The sequence below is a fragment of the Mixophyes fleayi genome, chromosome 5 (assembly GCF_038048845.1).
Source record: "Mixophyes fleayi isolate aMixFle1 chromosome 5, aMixFle1.hap1, whole genome shotgun sequence".
Lineage (NCBI taxonomy): Eukaryota > Metazoa > Chordata > Amphibia > Anura > Limnodynastidae > Mixophyes > Mixophyes fleayi.
In genome coordinates, this window is record NC_134406.1 from 16,357,263 (window position 1) to 16,378,813 (window position 21,551).

At 41.9% G+C, this 21,551-nt stretch overlaps 1 protein-coding gene across 1 annotated transcript; it reads left to right on the plus strand.

The window, feature by feature from the left end:
- The first annotated feature begins 2,564 nt into the window (after nucleotides 1-2,564).
- On the plus strand, nucleotides 2,565-9,082 carry LRATD2 (LRAT domain containing 2). Its single transcript, XM_075211714.1, has 2 exons — nucleotides 2,565-3,446; nucleotides 3,807-9,082. The coding sequence occupies exon 2, from the start codon at nucleotides 3,811-3,813 to the stop codon at nucleotides 4,633-4,635; it is 825 nt and encodes a 274-aa protein (XP_075067815.1). The 5' UTR covers nucleotides 2,565-3,446; nucleotides 3,807-3,810; the 3' UTR covers nucleotides 4,636-9,082.
- The last annotated feature ends 12,469 nt before the right edge of the window (nucleotides 9,083-21,551 follow it).

Consider the following 21,551-nt stretch of genomic DNA (forward strand, 5'->3'; position numbering starts at 1 on the left):
AATTTAAATAAATGTGTTGCTTGCTTGATCCCTTGTAGGCTACATTAGTGAGCATAAAAAATCCTGTAGAATCCACAGCACAAAATGATCCCACCTCACGCTACAACATACTTGCCAACTCTCCCGGAATGTCCTGGAGACTCACGCATTTTAGATGAGTCTCCCGGACTCCCGGGAGAGTATGGCAAGATCCCGCATCTGCAGAATTAGGGCCAAAATACCGCTATTCTCCGGAAATCGTGGCATTTGGCCCCGCCTCCCACTGTAAAATCATTACGTCACGGGGCGGGTCCAAAATGACACGATTTTGGAGCCCCGCCCCCCGCACGCCCACCTCCCCAACGGCAGCTCTCGGAAGACAACGCAAGAAAGTTGGTAAGTATACGCTACAAACAACTACAGCTAAATTATATAAAGCAGGATTCAGATGCAACACCAGCCAATCACACATGGCCAGTGGGGGGAAAATGCTTTTGATTGGCTGGCTATAGAGAGGAGTTTTTAGCTAATCCCGGTTATAGTCATTTTATGTCTTTGCGAGCAGCTGAATGTTTTCCATGGGGATTTTTTTTAGCTTTTGTTTTTCCCACTTGGACTACGACGGATAAGGAAATGTTTTAATGTATATTTAGTTGTGAACAAGGATATTACAAGTGTTTTATTAAAATTAAGCTTTATTTTAATTCTATATCTGTGTGATTGGCAAAATCAGAGGCTAGTTTTTAGGTGGTCTCCCTGTTATAATGGAAACCAGTCCAGGCTGTCCGCCAATGGGGCTGGTTGTCTGTTTTTTAATTCATTATTATTATTATTATTATTATTTACAGCATATGTGGTCTGAGTGGAGGTAACTGTCAATCATAATAAATAAATGTTGATGATGATGATATTTATCAAGCGTTGCTTCCGAAAAACTCTGATTCTTGAGAGTTTGTCGTCATTTTTTAAAACAGCAATTTTATTAAAGACAAAATGGTTTTGTCTTTAATAATATTGCAGTATTACGGATCCCGCGTTTGATAAATATACCTCCAAGTATTCACTTTTACAACACTATTTATATCCTCTTCCAACATACACTGCTACTCATTTGGGTTACCCTGTCTTTAGCATAGCCCTGTGATATGAACAACACTTTCAATTCATCCTATTGAATCCTTTGTGAGCGCCACAGCTAACAGTGAAACAAATGCAGCTTATATGATAAGCGTTAATTCTTTTTATTGGTGGGTTAAATGTGGAAAACAAAACCGGACGATTGAAAATATACCTCCTATCCTATGTCTAACCATTAGTTAGATACACTCTCTAGCAGGGAGTATCTAACATGTACCTTTTCCTGCAGCTTTTTGACATGCCCCCGCAGGCAGTGTCAGAGAAACCTAGGTATATAGACCTGGACTAGTCTAGCTACTGGGAGGCAAATGGCAGTGGGTATAAATGCTGTATTGATCCAGATATAACACAGTCACTGATATCTCAATAAAATAATATTCATAGCATACAAGTCCAGTAGATGGGAATTGGTATTTCTTTAAGTCTCTGCTAGTGCAATATAAATATTCAGATCACTGTCCACATATATCACATGGTTATTGCTGCAATGCTTTCAAATTTAACTTTGTTTACTTGCAGTTTCGATGTATATAGAGATGGTGGCCGGGTACCCAGTGTGCTGAAATCAGAGGATGTTTCTCGTGGTCCGTGCTTGTTACTGTTGGAGAGGAAGGTGCCTGCGTTCCACTGTGGAACGCATCTGTCCCTTCCTGTTCTCGCGTATGTCCAAAAGATAAATTGTATGCAAGTTGGGAGTCATCTGTTTTCTTAGCTCCTCCCTAACAATGGAGGGGGCGTGGCTATAATGTGGCGGGGCCTACCGGTGGATAGTCCTGCTGCCCTGCAGGCCAGTCCGAGCCTGCCCGCAGGCACAACACAAACCAACCCCACAAAGTAGTGTCAAAAGCTTTTTACAATATTCCATTAAAATCACTTACTCGGTGGCGGGGTCCGGGTATAGGAGAGGAGCCCATATGCCTAGCCCCTTGCGTATTGAAAGCTGCAAGAAGAGGTACATGTTAGATACACTCTACTAGTATGTATCTAGCCAACAGCTAGATAGAGAATAGATGTATACTTGTAAAAAAAAGACCCTTTGGGTCTATATTCCACAGTTAACACAAAATAAATGCCATAAAGGTGTACTTTTCCTTTAATATTTTCCACAACACTGATGTTTGCCACAAATTAGTATATCCCCTGTATGCCCTCCCTGCCTTATATGCAGTGTTACTTGTATGGGTCAGTTTTTGGTTGGTTGCACTCTACACACAGCCAGGAGCAGATACAGTCATTCTGATTGTTTCATGTGAATGAATTACACAGGATAACAATATGCAAACAGGAGCCAAGTCCTGTGACCCCGCCTGTGTAGGAAAACACACACAGACACACACACACACACAAGGTCATTCTCTTACACTTCCCTACTTCAGGTAACATTATGAACAACTTGTAACATAACCTCCTCCACCCACTGCTGATTGCTCTTCTCTAGAAGTTCCCAATTCATTTACTGTTGCAGTTTCCTGTGTTGATTCCATTAATTGATGAGATTGCTTTTACTTGGACATCGATTACATTAATTCAGCCCAGGTAACGACAGCAGCAAATGATCTTGGTAGTTCGAGAGCACTTTGTACAGGACAGAATGGGTCGTGTTGGACGATCTGATTTAAACTGTGCTGTATATAGATTCCAACCAACCCCCCCACCTGATAGCAATTAATGGTTAAAAGCGATTTACAGTCACTTCATAAGTGGTTTAAAATTGCATGTGAACACTGCAGCAGAGTGTTCCCACATTTCAATTAATAGGAGCTTTTCCCCATAGAACCGGCGGCTGGAAAGAGCTCAAGTATTGATACCGAGGTATGAAATAAAAACAAGACAGGACAGGTTGTGACTTATGGAATCTGGCAAAACTTCCAAAAAAACTAATCTGCCTGATATTCAGCCTAACACACCTGGATGGTGCTTCTCTGCACCTGCTACACTACAAGATACAATCAAAAACTCAACTTTTCTTGCAAAATGACAATGTGGGAGCTGTGCACAATGTAGGAGGGGGAGAGAAGGAGTTAACCTGTCATCCGTTTAGTAGTCTCAGATACACTGAGAGGGAGGGGGCAGTGTGCTGAAGGGAAGCATGATACAGGAAGCCCTGGCAGACAACACACTGCACTGTGTCTTTAAATGTTGAGGGCTCAGCCGGATCTGGAGCGCTGCACAGAGCTGGTGGCTCAGCCGTAGGTGCGGTTGTCTCACTCCGGCACAGCCCACCGTACAGACACACAACATGATCCATGGTGTCTCCCCGTACCAGGACTCAGCTAGTATCATCTACGGAGGCTTTTGGGAGAGATTATCGTGCCTAGCGCTGCTGCATGGTAAGTTTGTCCTGTGCGCAACTGCCCCAGCGCTATTGGCACCTGCGCTCCCGTGCGCCTTGGACGCGTTTCCATTAAACTTGTTCATTTTTATTTATTATTGTTCTGCTTTATTTATTAAATTTTTTCTATTGGGTTTTATTCAGCTGTGTTCAGTAGCTGCCATAGAGCAAGGAAGAGGTTAAACCACTTGCAAATGTGTGCTTGAAAATGAAAGCAGCCTATCCTCTCCCTAGGGTGTGCGCTCTCTCTCTCCTGCACACCTCAAGTTACACAGCACCTTGCTACGTAGCTGCTGCCTAGCATCCAACAGGTGGGAGCTGAACTCTGATGGGTCTCTCTCTCTCTTTTGTTTTGCAGGGAGATGGGAAACCAGGTGGAGAAACTGACTCATCTAAGTTACAAAGAAGTTCCTACTGCGGATCCTACAGGTGTGGATAAGGATGATGGACCTAGGATTGGAGTCTCCTACATCTTCTCTGCTGATGATGATGACTTAGAAGACACCGGACAGGACCCTGACAAACAAGGGTCTTTGCAGGAGGATCTGCAGTACGACCACTGCAATGAAGTGGAGTGTTTTGTATATTACAGAGAGGAGTGTATTTATGAGAAAGGCTTTGGGGCTGGGGAACAGCTGAGCACATACTCCCCGGAGAACCTATTGAACAAATGCAAGCCTGGGGACCTTGTGGAGTTTGTAGCCAAGAACCAGTATCCCCACTGGGTGGTGTACGTGGGTGACTTCCAAGTGGTCCATCTATACAGACTGGAGATCACCAACAGCTTTATGACTGATGCCAGTCAGGGCAGGAGGGGCAGAATAGTCAACGAGCAGTACAAATACAAGCCCCTCAGCCCTGAGATGGTGGTGCAGAACGCCATGGAGCAAGTAGGGGCCAAGGACCAGGAGCTGAGCTGGAGAAACTCTGAGTGTTTTGCTGCTTGGTGCAGGTATGGAAAGAGGGAGTTCAAGATAGGTGGGGAGATCAGGATAGGGAAACAGCCCTACAGGCTGAGGATCCAGCTCTCAGAGAAGAAGAGCCACACGTTGGAGTTCCAGAGCTTGGAAGATCTGATCATGGAGAAGAGAAGGAACGATCAGATCGGTAAAGCAGCTATGCTCCAGGAGCTCTCCAACCATCTACACGCTGAAGATGAGGTCAGGACTGATCACAATGCTAACTGATGGATTAGAACTGAAAGCTGCGAAATTGAGCTGTTATAAGCCCTTTGGGCCGTTTCAGTGCAGTTTTATTCAAATAGCATGTGAAGGGAAAGCTGATTAGTTCAGCTTCGATTTAACCCTTTCACTGGTCGAGCCCTCCTCTATGAGGTTTAATGCAGAGACTGGTTTACATATTTGGAGCAAATTTAATAGGTTCAACTATTTTGATCATTTTATATTCCTGGAGAAACAATCATATTCTATATTTCTTTTTGTGTCATTTGTTTTATTTTATTTAACTTGCTGATAAGAGCTATATCTTGATTTCACATTTTTTGGAGTCTCCTAAGCAATTTTTTTTAATATATTGCTTACACACTATTGAATCATTCTCTAATATAGGATTAACTCTTCATACTTTTTTTTTTCTTTACTACAGCCAATCGTTTTCCTCTACCATAAAAAAAAAATGAAATTCTGCTTTAATTTTATATTTTATTCCAAAACCCAGAATCTTGTTTAATATCTGTAACGTCAAGGTGTGCAGCTGTGAAGTTTTCATTATATAAGATGTGTCCTCCTGGCGCTAATGTTTGCATAATGGTCACATTTTGTGCTCATAAAAATGATTTGTACTCTTTAATTTTAGGATGTGACTGCTGTGCTGAGAGTGGGGGGAGGGGATCATTTTATTTTTGTCATCTGAGATCTGGTAAACATTATAAAGACGATGAAACGTTAATGAAAATGTGGCTGCACTTTCCCTGCCATGTTGAAGCTTGGCAGAGATCTTGGTCTACAAGGTGTTAAAGCGTTTCTGCTTGAGCAGCTGGCTGATATGTCTGGGGGATGGATGGTGGGCTTCCTGGCACAGGTAAAGGACTATTACAGGTTGCTTAAGGTCTAGCTGAGACTCTGTATCAAAGCATTAGTACTTCTCAATGTCTGTTATGTATCCTGTGATGATCGCTGCAAGAAAATGTCTTTTTTGTTGAGTTTTATTTATAATTTAATGTATTGTTGTCAGATTCCTCCAGAACTATCCAAATCTCCTGGGTAAACTCGGTGAAGGTGATTTTGTATAGTTGAGAAACATTTTAAGGGGAAGGGAGGCATAAAAACAGCAATAACTATTGCACTTTGGTTTGCAAATAGTCAACTCCTGTCCTTTATCTGCAAATGACCAATAATAAGGCTATCCATGCAAGAAAGTTACTAGCCAGAGTGCACAGTGGCTACCAGTGCTCAAGAAGGGAGTTTCTGTAGATCAGTGTTTCACAAACCCAGTCCTCAGGACCACCTAACAGTGCAGGTTTTCCAGATGACTGGTGAAATAATTATACCACCTGTGGATCTGTTACAATGTGTCAGTCAGTAATGAATACACCTGTACTCCAGAAAGGAGATATGGAAAACCTGTTAGGAGTCCCTGAGGACTGGCTTGGGAAACTCTGATATAGAATATATGGGTTGGAAGTCCTATGTTCTAGGATAGTTTCTGATGATGAATACAGAATATAGTTCTAGTGTTGGCAAATGGCGTTAATCAAAAATTATGCAAAGACTTGTGAATGTTTTATTTGCAATTGTCACGTGTAATATTTTATTTTACTAGAGCCTGGTATCATTTGCTGGGCATCTTACTGCTCTGTGGTAACCATGACAACCGAGGTCTATAGGAAATGAAAAGGTCATTAGTAAAGAGCCATTAATTTGCAACTTTATAACCATATTAATATGTCTTGAAAGCCACAATCGTGGCCTTGTTTAGATAATCTGGGGAGAAAAGAATGTGTTCAATAAACATGACATGTTATTGGGCATAGATACTCAACTGTCACCAATTATTGGGTATACCCATCCCAGGGCTGTTGACATGAATATAAGATAACTATGCAACAAGAAGGTTTTGCTGTGCCCAATAAGAGTACATGTCCTGATTTCACCCACTTCCTTCCTAACTGTTCCTTGTACTCTGCTTATGCTTAAAGTCTATACTTCTTATATCAGTGTTTCCCATACCCAGTCCTCAGGGAGCACTAACAGAGCAGGTTTTCCAGGTCACAAGTGAAATAATTATACCACCTGTGGATCTGTTACAATGAGATATGGAAAACCTGCACTGTTAGAGGTCCCTGGGGACCAGGTGTGGGAAACGCTGTCTTGTACAGACAAGTAAAAGAGACACCAGGAACAGTCTGTGATTAAAGTAGAAGGATCCTACAGCTCCAGCATCTGTGGGGAAGGTGAAGGGGCACAGAATGCTCAATCCTCATACAAAATAACAAGATTTAATTTATTGGTTTATCATATTTATTTCTGCCGGATATGGAGTCCTAGATACAAATTTAATTTGGTGTCAAAAGTAGGTGTGTGTGTAGTAAAAGCTGTAGCTGATTGGATCACATATATATCTGAAGCTGATTGGATAAAAGATTTATATCTTTTGCTTGCATTATTTTTTTCATACACAGGAGAGACGGGATAGTTAGACAGGAGGCACCGCATAGAGGGTGGGAATGTCAGTTTTTCTATCCTTTTAAAATGAGCTCTAACCTTCTCATCCTTTTAATCTAACCTCTTGTATGTCCCCTCCTGCAACTTTTTCAGACACATTGTTTTATCTCTGTGGTTCCTGTCTGTCCTTTTTTTCTTTTTTTAGTCCTGTACTAATCTATAAGCCAGGGTTTTCTAATCTTGTTATATGACACAGTTGTGCTGGTCTTCATAGTAGGCAGAGATCAGCTTCTGTTGTGTACATATGAATCAGGAATATATCTGTTTGAAAGACACGTCCGGATAGTGTAGAGGCTGCTAGAAAAATGCAATGTATGTCTTCAGAAGCTGCCGGAGGACATGTACAAGACAATGGAACAAAAGTATTAAAGAAAAGTGGGAAAACCCGTTTTAAAATCATATAGGATCTCGGTATGCAAAATGTGCTGCACTTTTTATACAACATATGGAAGATGCAACGTTATTGGCAGATAATCCATCAGCACATATGACCGAGATATCTCCCTGTACACACGGAATGTGCGTGGTGTCTAAACGCAGCTGCTATCGGCCAGCGGTTTTAAAAGTCCGATCCTTCTCCCAGGACAGAATTTGTTTATTTTCCTAGAATAAAGACCGTCCGTATCTGATTTGACCTAGCCTGATGGAAGCTTTAGTTGACCAATATCTGTACTGCTGAATCTTGTTTTCGTCTGTCTAATGGATGAAGTATAATAGTGGAATGTAAACGCCAACTCAAAGCCTTGTTTTGGTGACGCTCTTTAAGCCCTAATTGCACATCAGAAAGACTGATGACAAAACAGACTGCTCGTCTTGTAAAGTTAATTAAGTCTCGCATGTTTTGGGTATGATCCTGGATTATGATTATGGCAAACTTTAAACTGAACAACGCCCCTCACTATCTTCTGTTTTTTTATACAACATTGTTTAAAATGTACCCACTGCTGTTACACAGCAGTCATTTAGTGGGCTGAACCAATAGTCATGAGGCTGCAGCCTGTCCCTTCACATCTCCGTGATGTCACTAGTTCCTAGTGAAGGGATTGACTGAATCCATTGCGTAAGGGCAATGGGTAAACCTTTTAAAGAGCCCCTGTCGCCAACTTAGACAGTTGCGTATGGAGCCAGGGTTTAGGGGGCACCTAAAACACAGACATAATGTCACTCATCCAGTGTCTATTGTCACGGCGGTGTCCCAATGCTTACCTGTGCTGTTCCTCCATGTTTGTGATGGGCTGGGGGTGTGGCACTAGGCTATGATGTCATAGCCCAGAGCCATACTAGACAAGGGGGAGGGGCCGTGCCTGGGGAAAGGCAAGTCGGTGGTGCACGAGGCTTCGGGGGTTGCCTAGAACACCCAGAATGCATTGGTGCTGAGGGTGGCCTATCTTTTCACGCGGAAGCATTGATAGCCGACACTTCACTGTTGCCTTCTGAATCGATAGGCTATATACTCTTACTGGTTTAGCCCACAAAATGTTTGCCTTCATTGTGTAGGTGACACCTTCCTTTTGCTCTTGAGAAGTGAAACTGAGATGTTTTAAGTGCTTTGGTACATAGGCCTCTAGTTCTAAGTAGATGGCACTTTCTAATTTTTGTGCACACCAGGATTCATTTACTGACCTCGCACTTAGGTGCATTAAAGTATAGCAGCCAATCAGATGCTTGCTTTTATTATATGACTTGCACTAAACAGGTACAAGCTAACTGATTGGCTGTTGTGATTCAATGCAAACTGCAGTTCATTGCTGTCGGTAAGTGAGCACTGGTGTATCTTCCTTGTTGGAATGTAGCTCTGCAAAAAAAAGAATAACACATCTGTGTAGATATTCATATTGAAGTTTTTCTAGCAATCATATTGTTTTTCTCTATTTAAATCTAAATATTTTCTTACAACTATTTTTGAAAGCTGCGAAAGTCATTAAATTTTGCAATTTATAAAGTAAATGAATGCATTGTGTGTGTTTCTGTATTATTCTCTGATGTTTCGGAAGTTTGAACAGTAAAGGAATGTATTTTACTTCTCTTGTTAAACCTTTTCTCTAGGGCATCTGAAAGAATCCAGGATAAGTGCTGAACACTTCTTCCCCTAATCTATAGTTCACATCCCATACAGCACTATAAGTTAATAGGTTGCGAAGAGCGTTTAAAATGCAAAAAAAAAAAGAAAATGCTATCAAATTCAATAAACTTGTCCTGATAGGGATCATGGTCCTTCAGATTCCTCTGCGACAATATCACATGTAGCATGAGTAGTTCTATGTGCCCCAATGTATTTGTAATGCAGGGTTAGTGCTTTAGAATGCAGCATCATCGTCATTTCTGACAAGTGTTTACGTTCACATTGATGTGTGTACAAGTCTGTTTTGGCTTATGTTGTTACTTTTGCACTTTCAGCGTTCTCTTGTGTTTAATCCCCTTTGATACGGAGTGTTAAGTTCCTAAACCTAATCATGTCTGTGTGTGTATGCCTTATGCTCACCCGTTGGGAAAAAGAAAGATGAGAGCGATATAACAGTATTATAACAAGTTCAGTTAGATTACATTTCAGAATTCTCCCATGAATAAAATGCAAACAATATTATTGGGCTACTAAATGATTATTAAATAGGACACATACAAAATAAGAGTTGTTATCTGGTAAACTAGTTGTTTAACAGTACCTAACTCGCACCATTAAATGTTACTTGTCTAACACAGGAGAAGGTGTAGATATGCCTAAACAGAAATAAGAAAGATAAAGTCTGACCCTGATGGCTTACACCTATGTGTGCTAAAGGAACTTAGTTCAGTACTTGGTAGACACAATCTCTTATAATTATGTACCAAGTGTGTGCTGTAAGATTGGCAAAGCGCAGGTATCTATACTTAAAAATATATAAAAAAAAAAGAACAAAATGAGAACCAGGGAAGTGGAGACCTGAGAACCTGACTTTTCTTGTGGGTATATTATTTGGAGGGCTTCTGAGCAATGCAATTCTGAGGTATTTTGTAAAAAAAAAAATTTGATTACAGTGTCAGTATGTAGTCAAGAAGGGCCCATCATCCCTAACAAATATTTTTAGATTTAACTAAATCCAAGTAGAGCAACTAATATATCATCATTATCAACATTTATTTATATAGCGCCAGCAGATTCCATAGCACTTTACAATTAGGAACAAACCGTAATAAAACAATACTGGGTGATACATACATACATACAGAGAGGTAAGAGGACCCTGCTCGCAAGCCTACAATCTATGGGACAATGGTTTGATACACAAGGGTAAGTGCTACATTATATTGTATATTTGTCCAGCGAGAAAGGTTACAAAGTATTTAGTGATCAGTCACACAACTATGTTGGTCAGAGGGTTGTTGTCTTGTGTTAGCTGTGTAGAGGGTGGTAATAGGGTAACCTGGGGAGATTAAGAGGGTGGTAGAGATATACTATAAGCTTCTATTTATAATGCAGGGGGTGCAAATTGGTTTATTACATCTACCGCAAAGACCCCTTCTCTACTGCTGCCATCCAGTACCTATAGCACAATGGAGCAACTCAATTATGGGCACAGACTATACAGACACCCCCATAGGTTTCTAACAGGCGCTCCTCACAGGGGTGGCTGGCAGGCCCCTGAGCTCCGCTACAGTGCACCTTCATAACGAAAGTTGGAAGGGAACTGCCCCAATATCCACTTCTAAGTCAGACTAATCCCCATCGGAGCTCTACTGCAGACTGAGCTGAACCAACACCACCTGAGAGGAGGCCGGACCTGTTCACTGAACAAACCCAGAGAAGCAGGGACTCGTTTATCTTACTTAGACTCTTCAATTCAGTGGACTCCGCATTCATCGATCTACTGTCAGGGTCTGGGACTTGGGTCTTCGTAAAAGGACAGACACACACCAGTGTGGTAGGAAACAAATTAAAATCAGCTTAATTCACACTATACTCTCAAGGCTCCGGCCTCCAATGTAGTATCCCATCCCCCCATGAGGACCACCCCAAGAGGCATTGCTGGGCCACCACAGCAATATCACCATCACCACCCCCTACTATGGTAATACCACCACCACACTACAGCAATATCACCATCACCCCATACTACAGCAATATCACAACCACCACCCCCACACTACAGCAATACCACCATCACCCCATACTACAGTAATAACCCCACCACCCCCACATACAGCAATGCAACCCAAACACACACCTCATCACTGGGCCGGCCGTCTCCTGCTGCTTAGAGAGCAACATAGTTTCCTTCCCCTCTGAGCAGGTTCTGTGCAGTGTCAGCGGTCATACAGTGAAAGCCTCTGACCCCACACTCACACTCGGCCGTTGACAAGGAGCCAGAAGAGACACGACGGATCAGAGCTAATTAGTGTGACACATACAATAAGGTGCTGGTGGTGGAGAAGGGCCCGGTCACATGTAACAGGTCCCTTCCTTTAAAAAAATAAATAATATATATATATATATATATAATTTTTAGTTTCTATATAAAAAAACAACATGGTAATACAGAGTAACAGATTAGACATACTGAGAAATTAGCTGACTGTCAAAGTTTTCAAATGGTTCATTAAATCAGAAGTGATCTTATCAGCAGTGCTAGCAGGTGCTTGAGGTTTAAGGTAACTGGATTCATGGATTTCACTGGAGTGTTGGATTTTGTCCTCCTGTATCAGTGGTATCAGATGATACCACTGCTCTCCTTATTGCCGTCTGTTATAACGCTATAACGCTGGATCATGCCATATCACTCTTAATACAAATGTAACTAACACACTAGCTAAGCAGCCCATACACACCGTATGGTTAACAGACACGTGTGATCAGTGACTTCAATCAACCCCCAATACCCTCCCTCAACAAGGGCTAAGCAGACAGTGAAAGGACAGCACACCTTGTATTAAGAAGTAAAATTGCGCTTTCGTAATTCAGTTCAGATACTGGTGCAAATAAGGTATGGATAACTACACATTGATGAAAGTAAGGATGGAGATATTAGTCACTTATCATGGTCAGATATAGAGATAAATAATATGAACTCCAGTATAACTCTGAATTATGGTTTATCACTCTTAATACACTTGTAACTAACACACTTTGAACTAAACACAGTAGCTAAGCAGCCAACACATACTCCATATACAGTCTAGTCCAATCTCCAGGGTGATCTAACAAAGGCCTTGAGGTTCTTGGAACACACGAAGGTTCAGATATGTCATCATGTAAAAGGTTTGTCATGCGTACGGTGAATTATTTGGTCACCTACTGTGCGGAGGAGATAATCAGTGTGCTGTTCGGGCTGCTTGGTCTGGTTCACCTCCTATCAGTACGGCAACCTTTCTCTTTCTTATTCTCAGTTAATGTTCTGTTTGACGTCTTACCCTGAAAGATTGATTGATCGTATAAACACACTATGGAATGGGGTGTTTAACTCCCTCATCGTGGACGATCTTCATGGTAAGTAAAAAGTCAGGTGCGATAAAAAGTCTTGGAGAATATGGTTTGCTGGATGAAGCCTCTGTTGCTCCACATACTGATGTAAACACCCCTTAGGCTGAACAGAGATGATCATTATGTAACGTGTGAGGCAGATAGAAATAGGCACCAAAATGTGGGGAAATGTTTTGGTGATTTTTCTGCCAAAAGTCTCATTAGGTGGTCTCTGAGGGCCCGTTAGTTCTAATAGTGATTATTTATCTTTTAGGGCATATACATTCTAATACAAACACCATTTATATTTTCCTTCTGTGCTTTTTGAATTTAGAAATTGGCTGAAGAATGGGAGCTCTTTAAATACTTTTGTTATTGGGCCCAACGACTACTTCTTATGCCCCCGTGGTGGGCTGTTGACCTTACATCTTCTTATACTATTTGAAACTTTACTGGGTGGTGATCTATGCGATCGTAATCGAGATGCCGGTATTCTCAAGCAGGAGTGTCTTTCCCATTGGGCACGCTGGGCAACTGCCCGGGGGCCCCACATGCATAGGGGTCTCATAGCCGGGGCTCTGAAGTAATTAAAAAAAACAAAAAAACCCTTACCTTTGTACGGTCAAGAGGTGCCGATCCGGTTCCCTCCCTCTTCCCCTCCTCTCTGCTGCGCTGGCACTGAATTTCGGGAGTGACGTCATCACGCACGACATTTTCAGTGAGGAGCACACCGAGAGGAGCGACAACACAACGGACAAGCAAGCGAGGAAGAGAGGAAACAGAAAAGAAATAAAAGAAGAGAAGAAAGTGATAGAAGGGAGGTAAATAGGAGAATAATGGAGGGCACAGTCATAGTATTTGATACAGGGGTGGGGGGAGGCCAGAAGAATGACGAAGGGGACAAAGAGGAGCATAATGGAGGGCATAGTGTGTGAAAAAGGGGCAGACCAGAAGCAGGGTGAAGGGGGGGAAATAGCCATCAAAAAACGTTTATGTGGATTAATCCCTGTAGTAAAGCATGTTTTTTTTTTTAATGTTTAAGCACTGACTTTTTTTGCGGATAACAATAAATATAAACTTAATTTTATCGATAATTTACATTTCCGTTCCTGTAAGTGCTTGAGTAGGTACGTGCCCCAGTAAACTGCTTTTGCTCGGGGGCCCAGAATGTTGTTGAGATGGCCCCTTTTTTCAAGTTGGAATATGGCGGTGGACAGGGTCAGTGCAGGGGCACTAGCCGCTTTAGGAATCCCATCGCTGCCACCACCATCGGGAGCGGAGACAGTCAGGGGAGGGTTAAATCAGTCTCAGTGCTGCTGCGTGCGGCTGCTCCCCTGTATTGGCGTACACCAGCGCCTGGTTGCCAGCCTATCACTGACAGAGCAGCATCATCAGAACAGAATTTAAGAAGCACGCAGGGTGTTGTCAGATTAATTTTAATTATTCAACAAACCCCCTCTTCCCCTTTCTCAGCCAATGTGTAAGAGGTGTGCATTTAATTTAAATCCCCAGGGTGCATAATGTCACTCATTCAGTGTTTTAGGCACCAAATAATTAAGTTTGGTTAATGGATTGTTCCCGTAGTGTGATCTGTATATTCTCAACTTTGCATCAGTCATAGATTTTCCTCTTTAGTGATATCTAGTTTCTTTATTTTCATGTGACTGACCAAGCTAATTTGCATAAGGTGTATGAGGACAAAACCCTCCAATCAGTGCAGCTTGTATCCACTCTCATTTCACCGTTTCATTGAGAAATATTTACATGATACATCTATTTCACTTACGAGCTAATTGTATGCCTGGGCATTCTGTGGGCGATTAGTAAAATGAATAAAACCCTCAGTGTCTCGAGTATACCTCTTAATGGAAAAATTCAGGTATATGTGTAATTAATAACACTAGCAATTAATTAGAGAGTAGGCAAAGTTGGCTCTAAAATGAAATAGCTATAAAACTGAAATACAGGATTGTCAATATTGAAAAGCGAGTGTAAAAATGTGCTGAATGGATGGGTTTGTGGCAGTGTGTGTCGTGTGTATCCTTTAAATGATATGACAATTAATTAGCTGGTTCAGTCATGTGCACATCGAATAAAAGTACATTGCTAAATATCATTGTGTCTAAAAAGAAGCAATCTTGAATATGACTAATTTATCTTGTGATAGTGGTGTGGAAACTTATGAAGGAAAAATATAATTAGGTCTTCGTCAAACTAAAAAAAGTTGCCAAGTTATGTTTTTATTTCACTAAATCAGCGAATAACACAATCTGCTCCAGGCAGAGGAAGGATGTGTTTTATTTTATTTATTTATTAAAATGTTGAATGTTGAAATCATACTTGCCAGCTCTCCCTGAATGTCAGGGAGAGTCCCTGAAATAGGGGTGATCTCCCTCACTCCCTGAAGCGTCTGGCATTCTCCCTGATGCTGAGCCAGTACAAGACATGGTTGGCTTCGCCATCTGTGACACGATGACACAGTTCAGAAATTGTGTCCTATGTCCATGTATTGATGCCTATGGAGGTGGCCATTTTCATGGAGACCAAGATTTAATCAAAGACTGACAGGTAAGACAACATGACTTCAGTAATGGAGACAGAAATGTAAAAGACACTTCAGTCTCTAGAGATTCATTCGCTGCTTTTCTTTGACGCATAGTTGCCTACTCTCCCGGAATGTCTGGGAGACTCCCGCATTTTTGGTAGATGTCCCGGGCTCTCGGGAGAGCAGGGCAACCTCCCGGTTCTCGCCCCCGCAATAGATAAGTTGAGGGGGGGGCTTAATGTCGCAAATATGGCATCATCTTAGCACCGCCCCCTGCTGTAATTGGCCAAACTTGTGACAATGGTTTAGGGGGACGGGGCCCCGGGATCTCCCTGAAGCCAATGAGGAAGGTATTGTATAATGGTAACATGACAGATTGGCACTTGTCTCCACCATTCCCTATCAGTAGAACAACCCCTAGTAGGTGGGAGGCTAAGTGAAAAGAAGGGGAGACTTGAAACTGACAGTCTAGGCAGCATTAATAGATCTATGAAAATAGATGCGTATGATTGTTAGTTGCTAACAGATAAAAATTACAAAATCATTTAGTGCTTGAAATAGATGACACCTATTAGATGTTACTATAAATCTTAATGGCATGGTGAAAATTACTGGGGTTGCACTAACTATAGGCCTAATATAGGTTAGGAGTAAAGCAGCTAGGAGGTACAATTTTTGCACCTTTGCAAAATCGTGTTGCACTGCAGGGGGGGGGGGGGCAGATTTAAAATGTGAGGAACGATTTAGAGTAAGAGCATACTTACAACTTTATGTAAATTCCCTCCCAGAGATCCCAGAAGGGAGGAGGTGATGTTACAACTAAGATGGGGGAGGGGAAATTCACTTCATTTTGGCCCCACCCATCATGTTATTGTGCAGTAGGGGCAGGGCTAAAAGTGCGTTGGCTCATTGGTGCATGAGTTGGAGACCGCTGTATCTCTGGTAGTCAGCAATGCAGCAGGGCTACATAAAAATGGCGATATAGAGGGTGCATTGAGGGCTGGAGATTGGGGGGAGTGAGGGAAGAGGACTGAAAATAAAAGGAAGTTACCACCGGCACGGAGGGAAGCCCGGCAGAGTGCACCAAAGAGAGCTGGTAGAGGGCACAGCAATAGAGACAGATTTGAATGCTGGAGAGTCCCTGCCACAGTGATTCAGGAGAGAGTCTGAGGGAGAAAGGTAGAGAGTTTAGGAGACCCTTTATATGCCAAGGTGGAGTGCTGAGCAGAGAAGAGGAGAGATTACACCGTTGATGATTGAAGAACACGTGATACCGTGAGAGCGTCAGAGACTAGAGAGATTGTACCTCTGCTCTGGACGTGGGATATGTTTTAACTGCAGCCTATCAGCATTGGAGTGTAACACGAGCCCATGGCCAGAGAGGGAGAGTTCTGACCTTGGTGAATGGTATGTGAGCTGGAAGGACAGCAATCAAAGTCTGCTGCGGAAACCGGCTCTCCCTCTACCTTGTTGTTGATACTGCGCTGACAGATAAGTGTATTTATCATCTAAACACATATGCATATTTTACAAAGAGACCCAAGTGTAGCCGTCTACTGTTCCTGAATTGTGTGACTGCTGCATTTCATATCTATATTCAGTGTCGGTCTGAAGGGCCCACCGGGGGATGTCATGGTAGGGTCCCACCAGAGGCGGTGTGGCCAGCCACCTGAGTGTGTGACTAGAGGGGGCATGGTCAGCCCACCGAGGACAAGGCTAGTGCCATATTGTAGTATATAAGGATGCAGTGTGTACAAAAAGTGCACAGTCCAGGCCCCAGCCTCTAGAACGGTACAAAGTGGAACAGTCACCCAAAATCATGACTGTCCCACCAGAATCAGAACAGTTGGCAGCTATCCTACTGTATCCCACCTGTTCTTTCAGCTTTCACTTCCTGGGGGTATATTTACTAAACTGCAGGTTTAAAAAAGTGGAGATGTTGCCTATAGCAACCAATCTAATTCTAGTTATCATTTATTTAGTACATTCTACAAAATGACAGCTAGAATCTGATTGGTTGCTATAGGCAACATCTCCACTTTTTCAAACCTGCAGTTTAGTAAATATACCTCCTGGTCTCTGAAGCTCCATAGTTGCTTGTTTCGATCCTGGAATGTTGGGCTAATGTAGATTATTAACATTGTCAGAAAAAGCTCTAGATAAAGAAATTCTACAGAAGAGAAAGACAACAATGAAACTGTAAGCACGGTGAGCTCTGAAAGCAGATCTCATAAAACCATTAAAGACACTAGTTAAAGTCCTAAAATTAAAATATGTTCATATATTATTCGTTTGATTTTTACATTAGACCAATTCCAAGGGAAACAAATAGATTCTCCTTTCTTAAGATTTAATAAAACTGTATAACGCAGAAAGAGAAACGCTGGATTTCCGTCGTGCGCTACACAGTCCTCTATTTGTTTTTTAAACTAATTTTTTGTGTTAAGTTCATTGTTGGAAATTAAAATATGACTTTTATCTCAAACATTATATAAAATATTTTTTATTGTTATTAAAAACAGCGAAATGTATGAGTGATAAATGAAATAAACGGGGTTTAAAGGAACCGTTGAAGTGACTTGTATTTTTTGTTTTATATCTGAAAATGATGATGGGTTATTGAAATGATTCTATTATTAATTCTATTATTAACTATATATTGCTGTATAGCTCTGTAGAGACATAAAGGGGAGGGAGCTCACAATCTAATGAGATGAATCTTGCCGGTTAGTGCTTACAATATGATTCATCTACACAGAAGAGGGATGGGAGCCTATACAGATACAATTACATGCTTCTCACTTACCTCTACGTTAGCGATGACAGAATAACATCCACATATTGGATACAATGTGCTGTGTGCTTGCCCCCCAGGGCTAAAGTCTGCCAGCCCTCCCCTGAGTAACACTACATGCAAATGAAAGTAAAACAAGTAATTTTGGACTAGCAATGGTCATTGCCAGTTAAGTGGCACCTAATAAACTGCACTAAATAAAGCATAATGAGGACATAATGAGGACAAGAAAGGATATAACACTGTAGTCAGTAGGGAATGGACACAAAAAAAGCTGTTGCAAACGTGTCCATGTTTTGTGTGTGTTAAGCCACTTGCATCCCTCAATTCTGCGTGGAGGTCGGGCTGCCTCCTCCGTAGATCGATCCAACGGCGTTGCAGCTGCACAACGGAGCGAAGACTGCCCAATTGGAGCCGCAGACGCCTGCGGACGGCCCGATAGCCATTCACCTTGTCTTCGTTTGCAACATACCGAGCTGAGGGTTGAAAGCAACGGTCAAGTGTTGCTGTCAGGACCTGCAGCTCGGTACGCGAGAAGGCAGCTGCTCGCATGTTGTCAGGTACGTGAGACAGTCTAATATCCTGCATAGCTATTGGTTCCCAGTGCACGTAGGTGCGTCTGCACGTCATGCCACTACAAAGATGGCTGACACACCTGTTAATTAAATTAAGTATTCTAGTAATTCGGGGGGGGGGGGGGGCGAGTTGGGGTTTTGTGCCTAGCGTTCTGACGCCTACTGGTGCTTGCGCAGGAGGATGCACCGGTACCCGCTATAAAACCCCACTGCATTCATTAGTCAGCCCTGACAACTTATGCATGGCTGACAGGTTATTGCTGTTAGGTATGGGATTTTGCCTGTTGATTTTGTGGTAAGTAAGATGGCCGTAGGTGTGAGCCCTTACATAGCATACAAGGAAAAGGACTAAATTTGCTTTCCTATCTGTTCTATAGCTTTCCATTGACATTGCTAATTACCAGTACATCTACATCAAAGGATCACCCTCCATTTTGTGGAGATGACCCTAGGTGTGCGCCTTTTTGTATAGTGAAGAAGTAAAGTTTGTTGTTTTGAATTTGAAGAGATGTCTGAACAAGTCAGGCTTCAGAATCATATTCCTTTGCAGTGAAAAAAACGGCAGCCAAATCTCTCAAATGCAGAAACAGAAATTTTGGTGGATCCAAAGCCAGAATATGGGAAGAAATAACGAATGAATTCATGACGTGGCTAAAATCAGACGCAAGGTAAATGAGGTCCAAAAAGGGTAAATATGGAATGGTGCAGCAATTTTCGGTTTGTTCTTATATAAAATATGTCAAAGTTTTGGGGATAATTTCATCCTTTTTGTATCCATTTTGCACACAGCTGGCAAGATTTTAAGCATCGCCGTAAGGACAAATTGAGTGAGAACAGAAGGCATGCTCAAAGGACGGGCGGTGGTCCCCAGGCCGCTAGAGCTCCCTTCATTGGAGACCAGGGCAATGGCCTGTTTGGGTGCGGAGATGGTGCAATGGGTGGGCTGCATTGACACCGGATATAGCCCACCTATCACACCACCAAGTATATAAATATCCATATATATAGATATATAGTCAAGTCCATAAATATTGGGACATCGACGCAATTCTCATATTTTGGGCTCTATACACCACCGCAATGGATTTGAAATGAAATTAACAAGATGTGCTTTAACTGCAGACTTTCAGCTTTAATTTGAGGGTATTTACATCCAAATCAGGTGAACGGTGTAGGAATTACAACGGTTTCTACATGTGCCTCCCACTTTTTAAGAGACCCAAAGTAATGGAACAATTGACTCAAAAGCTATTTCATGGACATGTGTGGGCTATTCCCTCATTATTTCATCATCAATTAAGCAGGTAAAAGGTCTGGAGTTAATGCTAGGTGTGACATTTGCATTTGGAATCTGTTGCTGTCGACTCTCAATATGAGATCCAAAGAGCTGTTACTATCAGTGAAGCAAGCCATCATTAGGCTGAAAAATCAATTTATATATATATATATTTTTTTTAATATATGCATAATTTTTTTTGGGGGGGTGCTTAACTAGCAAAATCAAAACGCAAAGATATTTGCACTTCCATATAGTGAGAAGTAATGAAGCAACACTTTAAACCCCACACACACAACGTATAAATTTGTACTAGCAATGAATCGTTACAGAGTGGCACATACCGTAACACGGGTTCTTTTGCTGAGCATGCGCAGAAGAGTTTGGCGTATAATGCGCACAGAATAAGGACATGCGTCTCTAAATGACTCAATCCCATAGGCAGAGGGAGGGAGGTCCAAGAGAAGGCCGAGAAGGGTAAAGTTCACGTAAATGCGACTGAGTCTGACCTGGGCAGACTCAGGTCAGAGCCAATTAAGGGCAGCATGGTGGCTCAGTGGTTAGCACTTCTGCCTCACAGCACTGGGGACATGGGTTTGATTCAGGACCATGGCCTTATTTGTGTGTAGGTTTTGCCTGTGTTTGCATGGATTTCCTTCCACACTCCAAAAAACATATTAGTAGGTTAATTGGCTGCAGATAAAAATTGTAGCCTAGGGGTAAATATTTTAAGTGCTGATTTCTGCAAGTCGCCGGAGATCGGTGACTTTGCAGGGGAAATTTAAAGTGGCGATGGCTTTCAGAGGCAAACTTTGCCGTTCGTAGTTTGCTGTGTACATTTACCAATTGAGGTCCACTGTTTACATTAAAAGAAAACCCACTTAAAATGTTTAAATTTAAGTTCAGAAACGTTCCAATTGCCTCATACATGTGCAAACTGGCTGCAACATATTCAAACCAGGTCGATCATTGTAGAACATGTTGAACCTGTTCGACTTGCTCAATTTTAACTTCAGTTTTTAAAGCGGTCTAAAGTTCGAGAAACTGTCAATTTTCAAATTTTTGTAAATGATGCAAGACTCCTCTTATGCGGGATTAACTTGTTTAATGTTCAGTGGAGGACAGCTTTGACCATGTGGAATTGTTTTCTCTAGGTCTTACCTCCAGATTTGTGTCATTACGTCGCGGGGGCCAAAATGATGCGATTTCGGCGCCCCGCCCCCCGCACGCCCACCTGCTACAGAGAGTCTCCCGGACACCAACTTAAAAAAGTTGGTAAGTATGATGTAACTATGGTTTTCTTTCCAAGAGGTAATGCAATTATGATATATCCTAAGGTGTAGGGTGCACACATGAATGGCCACAGACAGATACAACAGTGAACAGTACAGGTGTGATAGGAAATGTGCTCAATTAAATATTGCTCCATTAGTTACCAAACTTTGCAAGACAGAAAATAAAATCACAAGTAAAAATATTTTATAGATATTTGTGTGTTAAGCTGGGCATTATTATTATTTTTGCACAAGCTCAGATTTATGGCAGATACTGAAGTGCATTATTATGGGAAGACTTTTCATTCATTTTCGACAACTGAAACTTTTTCTGCTTCTTAAACAAATAAGTATCAGAGATCAACGTAAAGGTACATTGTCATTTTATAGGTTTGTTATTCCACAGCTGTTTATGAATGTTCTGCAGAGATGCAAACAGTTTTCTACTGAACATTATAAAAGGGGTTTGCTGTTGTCGTTAGTACAGTTTAGGCAATCAAATGCAGAAACTGCAAACTCTCC

What these genes read in the sequence shown, in the direction of transcription:
- LRATD2 (XM_075211714.1), top strand. Translation starts at nt 3,811, where the DNA reads ATGGGAAACCAGGTGGAGAAACTGACTCATCTAAGTTACAAAGAAGTT.